Source organism: Rhyacophila brunnea, unplaced genomic scaffold, assembly GCF_057557595.1.
Source record: "Rhyacophila brunnea isolate RB1 unplaced genomic scaffold, BYU_Rbru_1.0 scaffold_4, whole genome shotgun sequence".
Taxonomy (NCBI): Eukaryota; Metazoa; Arthropoda; class Insecta; order Trichoptera; family Rhyacophilidae; genus Rhyacophila; species Rhyacophila brunnea.
In genome coordinates this window covers 3,651,106-3,664,199 of record NW_028233068.1, presented here as the reverse complement: position 1 = coordinate 3,664,199, position 13,094 = coordinate 3,651,106, and the positions used below count along the sequence as shown (strand labels likewise).

The following is a 13,094-nucleotide window of genomic DNA, read 5'->3' as shown; positions in this document are numbered from 1 at the left end:
ATCATTCTATAGTTTAGGTATTCATTGTTTTACAATAATAGTAATATAATTTATCAACACACCTATTAATTGTTTACAATGAAATGTACACTGTTTAAATTAAGTTTTCATTTTTATTTATAACAATAATTAATGTCCTGGATTGAGTTCAATAATCAAACATTATTTTTTAGTACCTATTAAAATATTCAAGTCTTTCATTATTCGTCATTATTTTTGTTATATTGTATTATAATTTTTAATTCACGAACATGGTTGCGCAAATTCAAAGGAATCACACTTGTCTTCTTAATAATTCTTATAAATTAAATTAGTTTACTCACTGGTAATGTCCACCTTTGACCGTCGCTCTATTTTTTAAATATTATTATTCATCACACTCACGATCAATTAGTTACTTAATACATTTTAGTTTTATTGAATTTATTGTTTCACTGCTGAGATTCAAGAAGCTTGGTTTCTGAATCTGATCCTACGACTGTTTGACAGGAGAAGTCCGTTGACATTTCGCACATGTCTGTTGGCATATTATCTGAAATAACAAAAAAATACGATATTAATTCTATTCTGATGAAATAAACTTTAAAAAGAAATTTGGTAAGTACAATAATAATAAGTTTAAAACCAGCAGCCCTATGTTGTAACTTATGACATGAAGTCACCCGACGACATGACGTAATTGTGACGAAAGCTCAATACACGCATCGAGGCGAGCCGCCCAATGCACACGGCTCACCATAGATATTATTATGCTGAAACACCTATTTGTGTATGGGAACAATGAATAACGCCAGTATTAGAGATGCGTTAATTTCTCGAATGCTATTGACTCACTCCCGTAGTACGTCACAATGATGTCATATGACGTCATGTCGCCGGGCGACTTCAACTCGCAAGTTACAACATAAGGCCCCAGATCCCCAACGAAGCTAAATTAATACGTACTAAGTTAGTTAACTTCACTCACATATCAAAGTGTCTTTTTCAAAGTTTCATCTCTACCAGAAACGAAGAAAGCTAAGTGATGTGAGCTAACTTAACGGAGTTGAAGCAACAAAAGCAACGGTTAAATCCCTTAAATGCACACCGTACTATGTATAGTAGAATCTTTAGTTTCGGTTTTTTGAGCAAAACAGATATCGATTTTACCATATAATTTATATCCAATGGTAAAGTAGGAATTTTTATTTCAATTTTGCCAATAGATGTCATTGTAAGTTGTGGTTGTTGGATATAATTTGTAATCAAACGACGTGAGCCGGATATATATATATATATATATCATGCATGAGCCAGATTTTGGCAGATATTTTTAAACGGCTATATTCAAATTCAGTTTCAATCACAAAAATATTAGATTTTGATCGGGAAAAATATATTACTGGATTTCTATAAGGTGGTTTGATTCATTATTTATCATAACGTAATTTTAACATAATAAAATGTTAAATACAGCATTTTTATAGTACACAGTGTTTTTGGACGAAAATATAAAGAAAGGATTACATATTAAATATTTTTTAAATTATTATTCCCGTAATCACAATCGTGCATTTAAGGGTTAAAAGTCTGCCAGGATACGGAAATACGCTGTAGTGGCTCATGGAGCCCTTTTCTGGTGAAGATTAAAGCTTCTTATTGGCTTAGCACTTGTTTGAGATCATCTTGTTTAGCTGATGCCTCTTCGTTTGCATTGGAGATCGTTGATTAACTCACCAACGTACTTAACACCTTATTTGGATGAATCTATTTACCTAATTGTTGGATCAAAGACCTTTAAATACTGAATGATGGCCTAAATTTTCACTAGTGTGAAGCATCAACAAAATTTGACGTTCACTCATATAAAACTAGTCACCAGGTATTTTCTTTCACTCTGGAATCCGGTGCTCCATATTACATAATGATAAATACACATCATCACCATCATTATCATCATTGGCTTTACAATCTTGACTGCCTCAGATACACACAAAAACATGAGAATTTTGACAGAGAAACCTGTGATACACTACTTTACAAGCGGACACTAAACTTTACCATTTGTCGATAGCTGGCAGCCATAGATAGCCATAGTAGTATCCATACCTATACGTTCTAAATAATGACAGTTTGAGTATTTGTATATGTGGAATAATATTGTCTATGATCTCTCCTTTCATTATTGGTTATAGCAAAATTTTTATTAAAATGCTAATACCCCGTTTACACATGCATGGATGTACTGTGCACAGTAAGAAAATGTATGGGGAAACATGTATTATCGTGCAGTTGGCAAGATTGCGTGCATAAATCAAACAAGTTTGGAAGCTTCCGAATTGTGATGATTTATTGCGCGCAAGTAAGATTATTTTTGATCTGTGTCTGAGCAGTAGAGCGATAGAGGCGAACATGCCGATAAAAAAACGAACTACTTATTTTGAGTTTAACCGATTTTCAATACGACCTGTCAGATAGTAGTATAAAATGACAACCTCGCGTCTCACTTACTCTTGAAGAATGAGATTGGAGAGACAGTCAGCAGTTTTATGTGTAAACAGTTATTGTCATGAAAGTTTAAAATATGCACAATTGCCGACAGTAATTCCATGCACGTGTACAGGCATCATTATGCTTTAGTTTTGGTATAAGTTGACATAGGTATTTTATTTTTGAATTAGTCAATGTGTGTACAAATTAATAAAACAGTACCATATTCATTCATAATAAGTTTCAAGACAATTGAACAATCAATGGCATTGACTAAATCTAAATTGTGATAAAAAATTTGCAGTTCAGACAGACGTGAAGTTTGCTACAAAAGATTTTACAATGCCAAATGTCATGCAGGTAAGTAAATCATTAGCCGTAGAAAACTTATTTTCAGTTTCACTGTCATGTATTTTGGCGCCATCAATATAGGCAAGGTTTTCGTCAATGTCCAACAGAATATGGACCGAATCTCTTCCTAAAAATGTTCAGACTATAAATTTACCAAATAACTGATGCAGTGTTATATTGTTACCTAATATTTTTTTGTTGATTAATGAGTTCATCAGTCCAGGTTCGACTGATGGGGGATCCAATCGGATGTGCAAACTCCTCAAAGACTCCTCTGGTGTTAGCCTTTCGTATTTGACAGGAGAAGATTTTGGTATGGAGTTGGGTGACAGAACTGAATACAAAAATAAAAACAAAACAAAAAAATATAAAATCAGCCAAATAAGAATACAAATAAACAAAAATAAATTATTAGCAAAAAATAAATATTACATAAAAACTGAAAACGCTGCTGAAGAAAATAGTAAACTTGTAGTTATATATGTTTAAGGTTTTTAAAGTTGGAGAAACCCAGACCTAGTTGGTGGTCCGCATAAAGCAAAGGCATACTGATCAATTTTTAGATGGCTTGGGTGGCGTTTTCATTATGGTGTTTATTGATCGTTTGAATGAAAGAAAGTTGGCAATATTTTTCAGAATTTTGTTATGATGTTCAACAAAATATTAATAATGTCCTACCTCAAAAACGATTAAAGTGATTATGGTTGACTAATTTTTTTTTTTCGATTAAGGAATAATAATTATTATACATGATAGGACATTATTAATATTTTGTTTTAATCATTGTTATAAATTCTGAAAATAGAATTTAATAACAAAGTAAATAAGGCAGGTAATTGTAGTAAACTCGTTCGAGTGTGATTGGATTGAGGAAGGCTGGTTCGAGCAAAGCAAATAACCGAAACGCAAGAAAGTGAGGTTGCGAAGATCACCTGGAGTAAAATTAAATTCACGAGTAGACCAAAGATAGGTTCACGAATCTTGCACTTTATATTCAGGCCCTTTTTGTGATGAATAATACATAGTACACTTAGCCGGCTCTCACATCAGAACTCGCCTTGTTAGCAACATGTCGAAAACGCCGATGTGATGTCATCGTTATTCATAAAACACACATTGCCAAATGGAGCGCCGCAGATTGTACGCATGCGACTGTTGGTTTGAAAAAAACATCTCGCTGTTGTAAATCGACTTTGACGTAGGCGACTTTCATACTTGTCGAGATCAGCTCCGCCGATATGAGCTAGCATATACGCTTGCGCAAACCGCTGTCGTTGGTCATTTTATCTAGACGTCAGAATGCATTGTGCATCAATATACACCTAATTGACGGATGAATCCAATATTTTCGCCTTCTACTTCAATTTCTGCGTTACCAATACATAATAATCGCTGTTTCCGCGTCTGATGACATATTTGCGTAATGGCGTTTGATATCTAGCTATAGTATATTTTGACGTTTCGAGAGATTCCGCCCGAGTGTCGCTAGGTAGATATGCGTGGTTGTGACATGCAACACTGGGTCGCCTATTTTGGAAGTTTTGATTTATGGCTGTGCGGCATACGAGGCGGGTTCTGATGTGAGAGCCGGCTTAAACTATTGATTTGAATCACTATTTTTTTATTTGGTTTGATTTATTCCTAATATTAGCTATTAATTGTCTCACATAGGTTCTAATGATTGGTAACATGTAAATATGCATGTGTATGAAGTACAAGATTATAAAAAAAGTTTCCCATTATTATAATATTTTATCAACTCTTTCACTATCCTCCATTAGCTTATTAGCCTGGGCATCTTCTATTGTGCTATCTTCTCATTATGAATCATTTATTCTTTAGGTCATATAAGGATCAAAATAATACCTTGATTTCTCTGCATGCCTGGTGCATTATTATATCCCTGAGTGCTATCAAATGAATTGCTATTCATCCTGCCGTGGAAACCCTGATGGTGATAAGCATTGCCAGGCTGGCCGAATGTCTTGGGCAAGATCGTTGGCTTCTTTCCAGGAGACATCAGCAGGTATTCCTTGTCTCGGGAAGGGGCTGTTGGTATTGGGGTAACTGAAATTTTCCAGAAAAATATTTCATTAATCAGTGGTCGAAAATCTATTTTAAATTTAATACAATGTCATAATAATGGATCAGTCTCACTGGTTTGCTTTGGAGGTCAATGCGGTGGTTTTATTAACTGTTCTGATAAGATATGACAACTCTGTTCCTGTACTAGTTAAAATTAAGAAGGCCTATTGGCATGGCAGAAGAACTGGGTCAAAGAATTTAGCCTGACGAAATCTAGCACTGTAATTGTTAGGCATATGGAGTGAGGAACTCCTATCTGGTGATAGACCCAATGATAGTCGTGCAGATATTCTCAATTTCTAGTATGTGTTATATTTGACTACGACATAGTTACTATGTGATATTGTGTTGGTGACTGTGTTTTCTGTTGATATTTCTATGTATGTTCTCACTTACACTATGCCACCAAATGAGTGAATGTTAATAAATGAATTACCTGTTCTAGACATTGGTTGAGGTGGTCCACCAACATAGTTCATAGCATGCCCTGGCTGATGTCCAACTGTAGGGTACCAGTTAACGGACATATTGTTGGATGATGCCTGTCCGCCATTTTGGAAGGGTGTCGCCATCTTGTTCACGGTCTGGGCGCCATTTTGAAGAGAGGCCATGTTGGCAGGATTGCTGTAGACTGCTTGCACAGGTGAGTGGCAGTTGATGTACAGTTCAGGACACGGAAGGCCATCATCTGGTAGCTGTGAATGACAATGAAACAATGTTAATTAATTAAAATATAATTATATTCAGAGTTTGGTCCATACTTTTAATGAGGAAGTCGGAGATTATTTTTTCATTGGCTCTACAATCTGATGTTGATCTTGGCCACTTCATAAAGAGATATTATAAGCATCATTAGTAATCAATTATGTGATTAATTTATATCTTATTGATTTATATGACTAAGTAAAGATAGATTTCCCCACAGTTGGCTGGTGTCCATTATTCGTCTTTTGTATCTGTTAAAGTTAACATATTATTGTTTTTTAATGTGTGCATCCGTATCTAGGACACAATGGGTAAGGTTACAACTACTATTCGTCATAAAAAGTCAGTTAATATAATCTTACACTCGTTTGTCGTCATAGCTCGATTTAATATGGTAACTTTTCCACTTTGAGCATAGAAAATGAAACTTTGACAACGAACCTTATAATATTATGCACACAATTAATTATTCCAAAGTCTTACCACACAACCCTGAACTCCTCCAGGCGATGTTCTATACTTCAACATATTGTCTTCGTATACCCGGTCATACAGAGTCCTCACTTCTGTCCCATCACAAGGAGTTCCATCATCGTTCCTTAAATACATTTGCCGGTTGCCCTGTAATCTATATATCGGTGGTCTTCCATTCGGCCCGAGGGTCTGGACTCCATAGGCAGTGGGGTCTATTTGGACATACTGTTGCTGGCCACCGATGCTGTTGAAACTGCTTCCTTCTAAATGTTGCGCGTAAGACTGGGCGACCATGGCCGGGTTCGAGTGCTTCATGGCTGACTTCGAAGATGACGATAATTTAACAGTTGAGATTTTACCATCTAGTAGGATGTCGGGGCTTTTGTCTGGAATAGGGTAAGAAATTTTCCAATTGAAATATATGCACCATATAAAAATAGTAGATTATTTATTAGACTAAAATGTTCTAGGGCAAAATTTTTTTGACTGATTGTGACTCAGTTTTTTGCGCTGATTGCAATAATTTTGTTAGAAAAAGTTTGGAAAGATGGAAGCCAAAAACGGTTTTTTGATAATATATTTTCATTTAGTGTTTCCCCACAGTTTTTTTTAATACTTAAATTATAATTTATGTATAATTAATTCTATACAAAAATTTTCACTTTTATATTTTTAATTTAACAGTTATATCACATTAAAGAGTTTTTTTCTGTTTTTGAGTTGTATTGCTAAAATAAAGTAAATCATCCTCGTCTTATTCTCATCAGCATATTTCAATCCGCTGCTGGATGAATGCCTTCTCAACCTCTTTTCACTTTTGTCATTATCACATTTCCAGTGGCCATCCTGTCTATGAGCAGTGTCCAGCCCATATCCCTTAAGATTATTGGCATAGGTATTTAATTACTTTGTGTCTTATGCATCTGTAAAACTTCTTCTAAATATGATTGAAAAATTTGTCTCATTTATGATACATATTACAATTAATATTATTTCGAACTTTCTCAATGATCAATAGCCAAAAATTAAATATTTTGAAATAGGTATATAGGTATATTATAAATTACCTAAGCTGTCCACACTTTCAGTGTCCGTAGCATTTAAGGGCATACTGGATCCATCTTGATGACGTTCACCGTAACTTGGCTTTGAAGGATTTGGACCTGAAAGACATTGATATGATTTATATTAAAGCATTTATAGACGTAGATTTTTGGTGAACTCATATTTATCGTAATATAATGATTGTAATATTGATAAATGATAGAAAATTAATTCAACGATAGAAAAGGAATTATCAAAACGTCTACTGACCAGGAGGTGGAGCTCTTCTTGGACTCTTGCACCGTGCCAGCATGACGAGGACAATTGCTAAGATGACCAAAAAGCCTGTCACTCCCACGAGGGTGCCGAGTAATGGAGTTAGCTGCAGTGCTATAGCCACTCCCCCTGAAATAAAACATTTTATAATCTAAGAAATTGGCACAACTGACCATGATATGCTCTCCACAATGTTGGTAGTATTGACCTGTATATCCCCAATTACTATCTAAGAAAATAGGAGGATCGATAGTCTCTGAAGGTACAGAACTAACCTGACATTAGTGATGTCAGTTTTGAGAACAATAACTGACTTTAACCAATTATCCGGATATTGACATATAATATAATATATAATATATTATTCTAAGTTTAAATGCAGGTTGTCCGTTCATACATCCATGTATGTACCAATGTATCAACTTTTATCAACAAAATAAGTAATATTATGTATTTTATTTAGTATTTTTTTTAATTAGCTATCACAACATGTTTTAATAGTGGGACTACTTTTTCTCTGTACTTATTCCTGTCACATTATGAATTTCTTCTGCTTATATTTTGTAATGTTCATTCATTTGATTTTGAATGTTCTCGAATAATAATATCCTAGTGAAAATAATGATTTTTAGTCATAGTATACCTGTTTGTTTCTCCGGCCCTTTTAAAGTACTCGTTTGAAGTCTTAACACCTCCCCGATCCCTTTTTTGTTGTAAGCATACACTTCAATATTGAATGTGGCTGCACTCGGTAAATGATCAAAACTGAACTGGGCGGAGTCGAAGGTTGCATTCTTCATCAGAAAATTGCTTTGGGCGTTGTAAACCTATAAGAGATACAAATAATGGAAATCGTCAATTTTAACATTATTAATAGGTATTATTTTATTAGTAATTTAAAATCGGTAGGACGGTTTGTAACATAAACTGAATCAAACTTCTAGAAAATTATTGTTTGTGTTATATGGTTACATTTACTGTTTATGTTTTATTTGCAGGACATCGACAATAATAAAATTGTCGAAAAGAAAATACATTTCCAAGTTTATTTATGATTGGGTCATAATGCCAAAATATAAAATACATTTACAATTTGTAAATACAGGTAGAGTGAATAGATTTTCGGCAGCTTGTTTAGGGAAGCTTTTGAAGGGGGTAGGTATCTGTGTGTTGTTTGTATCGAGTATTGTATATTGATTGTATATTTAATTTCGGTTAGATAAAATTGAACGAAATCTCTTTGGATCAGTGGCGGATGTCTTATTAAAATAAACAATATCAACTGTTAACATTTCATGTCTATAATAATCCCAAACTTTTTCGGGCTACTGCTTCCTTTCAGTAAAGAAAGGATATAATAAAATGTTATCTTTTACCTGAACGATGAACCGTTGTGGAAGTCCTCCATCAAAACCTTCAAGACAGGTGACTTGGAGTGAGTCTATCGTTTGATTTCCAACTGAACAATTCGAAACTGCGTCAGGTTTACCTGTAATAGAAAGAAATTATAGTAAATAGTATATAAATAATTACCCTACAATCTTCATATTTATTCAAAATGTGAATTGATACAGTTATGTTGTAATGAAATCTTGGCTTCTACAGTATTTGATACAGTCGTAAAAGATCTACGTTTGGCATATTGCGGAAAGAAAATAAACTGATAAAAATATGAGAAGCAGACAAGAGTAGCCAATGAGATATTACAAAATTTCTGAAGTGACAACAGATTGGATATCGACTGCTTTATTTGCAAACCAGCTAACTATATTTTTGACCGAAAATGAGATTTTAATGGCATTTTGTTATAAAGCATGTTTTCTGTGCTCACACATAATTTCAAACTCCTAAACCTATAAATAAATGCATTATTATTCTTCACACAAAACAGCCAACTGCAGGTGCCAGATTTCCAATATCGTAAATGGAACAACTCCGTTCTTTATATAAATTTTCTTTATATATAAAAGGAAAGCTAAAATAGTGTATTAATTGTGTCGCTAAATTTCAAAACCCGCTATAACACTTTTTTTAAAATAATTAAGACATAATATACATATATCAATGGATTCGGTATTAAAATCTCTCTACAAAATTTTTATCACCTCTTTCAAAACCCGTTTGATTGACTGTCATTTATGAAACAAAATCAATGTGTCTATCAATTCTATAACACATTTTAGTTCAAAAAGTTTTTATTGATTTATTCAAAATAATGCAAAAGTGTTATAGCGGGTTTTGAAATTTGGCGACACAATTCATAGTGCAGCTTATTTGTAAAAAAAAATATTTCCATGTCTATTTTTGGAATAACTGTTAAATTCTGCTCGATAGTTAAATTCTTAAGTTTTTTCTCCTTAATAATTAGCCCAAATGGAGTTAGCTGGTTTGTAGATTAAGCAGTCAATATGACACTTCTTCGCAAGTGGACGAATGCCATCATACCTACAATGATACCCAGGGCAAACCAAAAATCCATTGGAGCGAAAAATTAATTTAGTTTACCAAAAATATATTATAGTGTAAACCGCTAAGGACCAATAGGACAAAAAAAACTTACAGCCCGCCTTCATCCGATTGTTTTATGAAACATTAATATATCTGAAATTCTTCAGACAAGTCATATTTTTCTCATGATAGACTTCCTGTTATAAGATTATTTCATTTTTATTTAATAATCAGATATGTGTATGACCTACCTGCTGGTACAATATGGAAAACACAAGCAATATCTTGTTCGCCGACTCGATTGGCGCCGATACATGACACTGTTCCATAGTCTGATGAATTTTTAGGAGTATAACTGGCAACACTGGTTGCATAGGAGAATCCTGAAATAAATAAATTGAATTTTAATTATAATATTGTACTTTGATAGTTTCATTCTTATAAAATTAAATAAGTACAGTTGGCTCACTTACCATCTTTTCTTGGTAGAGCATTGCTTGCACTATTAAATACCATAACTTTGTTTATCGGTAAAGTCATCGAGGTCGCCTCAGAATTATTGAACTTCCACGTAAAATGCACTGGATCCTGGAATATAACATGATAATGATTATTAGTGTGCATTATTATTTATTATGCCTACTATGAAATTTAATAAAACTTTATAAACCTAAAAATAAATTAAATTTACATCTCGAAACAGTGCCATCTCTTGGTAAACTCATATATTATTTTAGTTTGGCTCCAGGTTACTGCCATCTATGATTGATATTTTATTTTAAATATTTATTAACGGAGATAATAAAATTTAAATTTACTATTATTAAATTTAAATTATCTAATACAGTCGAACTCGGTTATTACGATCGCGGACATAGCGAGATCTCGGATGTAATGAGGAAACATTCGTTGACATTTTAGATTATGATTTTCTCCATACATTTTTTCACTTCTATAACAAGCTACTTATCAGATATACCGAGCAAAAATATTGTCAAAAATTTTCTTAAAACTGTTAATGTGTCGATTGTTTAAAAACATTTTCGACCCTAAGCAATAAAATCTGACCGTAGACTGATGCTGCCGGGATCGGATAATGTTTATGACACTAGTTAAGTGTCTAAGTACCTAATTGGCGTTCTCGCCGACAACATTGAAAAAGTATCCACGCATATGGTTAAAATTTCATGTAAAAAATCCAAGCTGAAGTCAGTAGGTACCTACCAGCCTTCATTACAATAAACAACTTCTTTTGTAGTTTATGAATGCCATGCTTGTAATAACAAGTAATGCTCATAACGAGCAAATTCAGTCAGTCCCATCTTCCTCGTAATAACCAAGTTCGACTGTATATAAAAGATGATTATGTTTATATTATTATAATGTTTTACCTGTGGGTTAGCCTGCAGTTCACAAGATATTTTGGCCTCTTCATTTTTTGCTATATTGTAAATCATTTGCTGGCCGTGTTTACAATATGGCTTGACTGAAAAATAATGGACAATGTAATTAGGATCTTATTGTAGATGTTAATAAAATAGCTGGGTACCTAATAATATTCATAAAATCAAAAAATTGTTATAATTTTAGTAACGTCATAACAAATTGGTCGAAAACTAGATGTAAACTCACATTTGACGTCAAGCAACAGTTTGTTACTCTTCCCATCTCCTTCCTCATTAGTGGCTGAGCACATGTAGACGCCTCCTCTGTCTCTTCTGAGTCCCTGGAGTACCAAACTCTGATTGGAGACAATCACACCTTCGTGATGATTTGTCACCAAAATTTCGCCCTGAAAGTAATGATTTATTTATTATAAATACATTTACTAATATATGTAACACACCTAATAATTAATATAAAGGCACAATATGTATTTATAAAGATAGAGGGAAAATAAAATGAACCAATTTTCATATTTTAGCCCTCTATCAATATCATAATCAACCCATTTTTTGTCATTTTTAAAGTTTAAATACCTGTCTTCATTTTCATGTATTTAATATTTCCAATAGATAGGTAGGTATATATACAAAAGGGTGCATTTCATACCAGTCAATTTTCATAAATATAATTATTGTTTAAATTTGTATGGATGTAAAACACTCTTATTTATTTGTATAAACATTGATTTTCTTGAAACTATTAGAAAAAATTCAAGAACGAGGTATTTAATAAATTAATATAATATTTTGTTAGGTGCAATGTGGAAAGACTATGAAAGAAACTAATGGCGACGGAAGTAGAAAAGAATAGGTAAGTGATAGAGGTTGCCATGCCGGTAAAATGACAATGGGTCGAACATGTCCCATGGCGTGTGAACTCAAGGGTACTAATCGACTACACTGTAACACTACTGATGTTGAATACATATATTTAAATGATCACTAAAAACACTTCCACTTGCCTCGTGCATCCACTGTATTTTGTAGACCCAAGGGTTTGACTTGATGTTGCATTCAAAGTAAACATCGCTTCCTTCTACTACGTCTGTCGCTTTCAGATTGGAACCCAGCTCCAAATTCACAACGGGAACATCTGGAAAACATAATGCAATACTTAAATGAAATATCTGGCTATATAGAGAAAACTTGCGAGAAGAATTCAGGACTAGATAGTTTATTGTAATTATTCTGAAGTAAGTAACTTGAAATTTTTCTTCTTTGTTGTATTGGGTCGCTCCAGAATTTAGCAGTGAGGTAATCCCATTTTCCTTAGCTTGTTAAATCTTCTTTAAATTATATTTTAGTGGATTTGCCATGCATAAAAAAAGGCTGTTCGATGATTGGCATTTCGCCGCACATGCAAGCTTGGTCATCAGTTATCCATTATCACCACATTGTCTTAAGTGCACCCAATTATGGTTTTCAGTCTATTGTGGGCTTTCCATGTTCAGTACGTAAAACTAGTTCCCAGGGAAGATGCTTTGGTGGTTTTACCCATTCCTCGAGACCTAAGAAGCTAATATAGCGTTTCACAAAAATATGTAGAGGTATTTTAATTTTATTGTATGACTTACGGTATATTTCCAACTTCCACCCGTCTTCCATTCCTGATTCAGGTATATCAGGCTGCACCGCTCGGCATGAGAGAAATTTCCCTGCATCCTCGATCGTCGGAGTAAAACTTAAAATGCTCGTTGTAACATTGCCATCAACGGAAACCTGAAATAGACAAAATTAAAATTGTATAGGTAATCTAAATTGTAAGGAAGTCCTCACTCAAGATTTTACAATTAGGAA

General features: G+C 33.6%; 1 protein-coding gene across 1 annotated transcript in view; it reads right to left on the bottom strand.

The window, feature by feature from the left end:
- Positions 1–387: 387 nt before the first annotated feature.
- LOC147066733 (uncharacterized) overlaps positions 388–13,094 on the bottom strand; it is a 189,376-nt gene continuing 176,669 nt past the window's right edge. The window contains exons 7-21 of the mRNA XM_085954668.1: positions 12,872–13,016; positions 12,260–12,390; positions 11,485–11,644; positions 11,244–11,338; positions 10,326–10,440; positions 10,104–10,235; positions 8,781–8,893; positions 8,048–8,231; positions 7,399–7,533; positions 7,152–7,247; positions 6,094–6,470; positions 5,342–5,600; positions 4,687–4,887; positions 3,005–3,154; positions 388–532 (exon numbers count right to left, since the gene is read on the bottom strand). Of these exons, the coding sequence (XP_085810794.1) occupies positions 432–532; positions 3,005–3,154; positions 4,687–4,887; positions 5,342–5,600; positions 6,094–6,470; positions 7,152–7,247; positions 7,399–7,533; positions 8,048–8,231; positions 8,781–8,893; positions 10,104–10,235; positions 10,326–10,440; positions 11,244–11,338; positions 11,485–11,644; positions 12,260–12,390; positions 12,872–13,016 (2,394 nt within the window). The 3' untranslated portion in view covers positions 388–431. The remainder of the gene's footprint in view (positions 533–3,004; positions 3,155–4,686; positions 4,888–5,341; positions 5,601–6,093; positions 6,471–7,151; positions 7,248–7,398; positions 7,534–8,047; positions 8,232–8,780; positions 8,894–10,103; positions 10,236–10,325; positions 10,441–11,243; positions 11,339–11,484; positions 11,645–12,259; positions 12,391–12,871; positions 13,017–13,094) is intronic.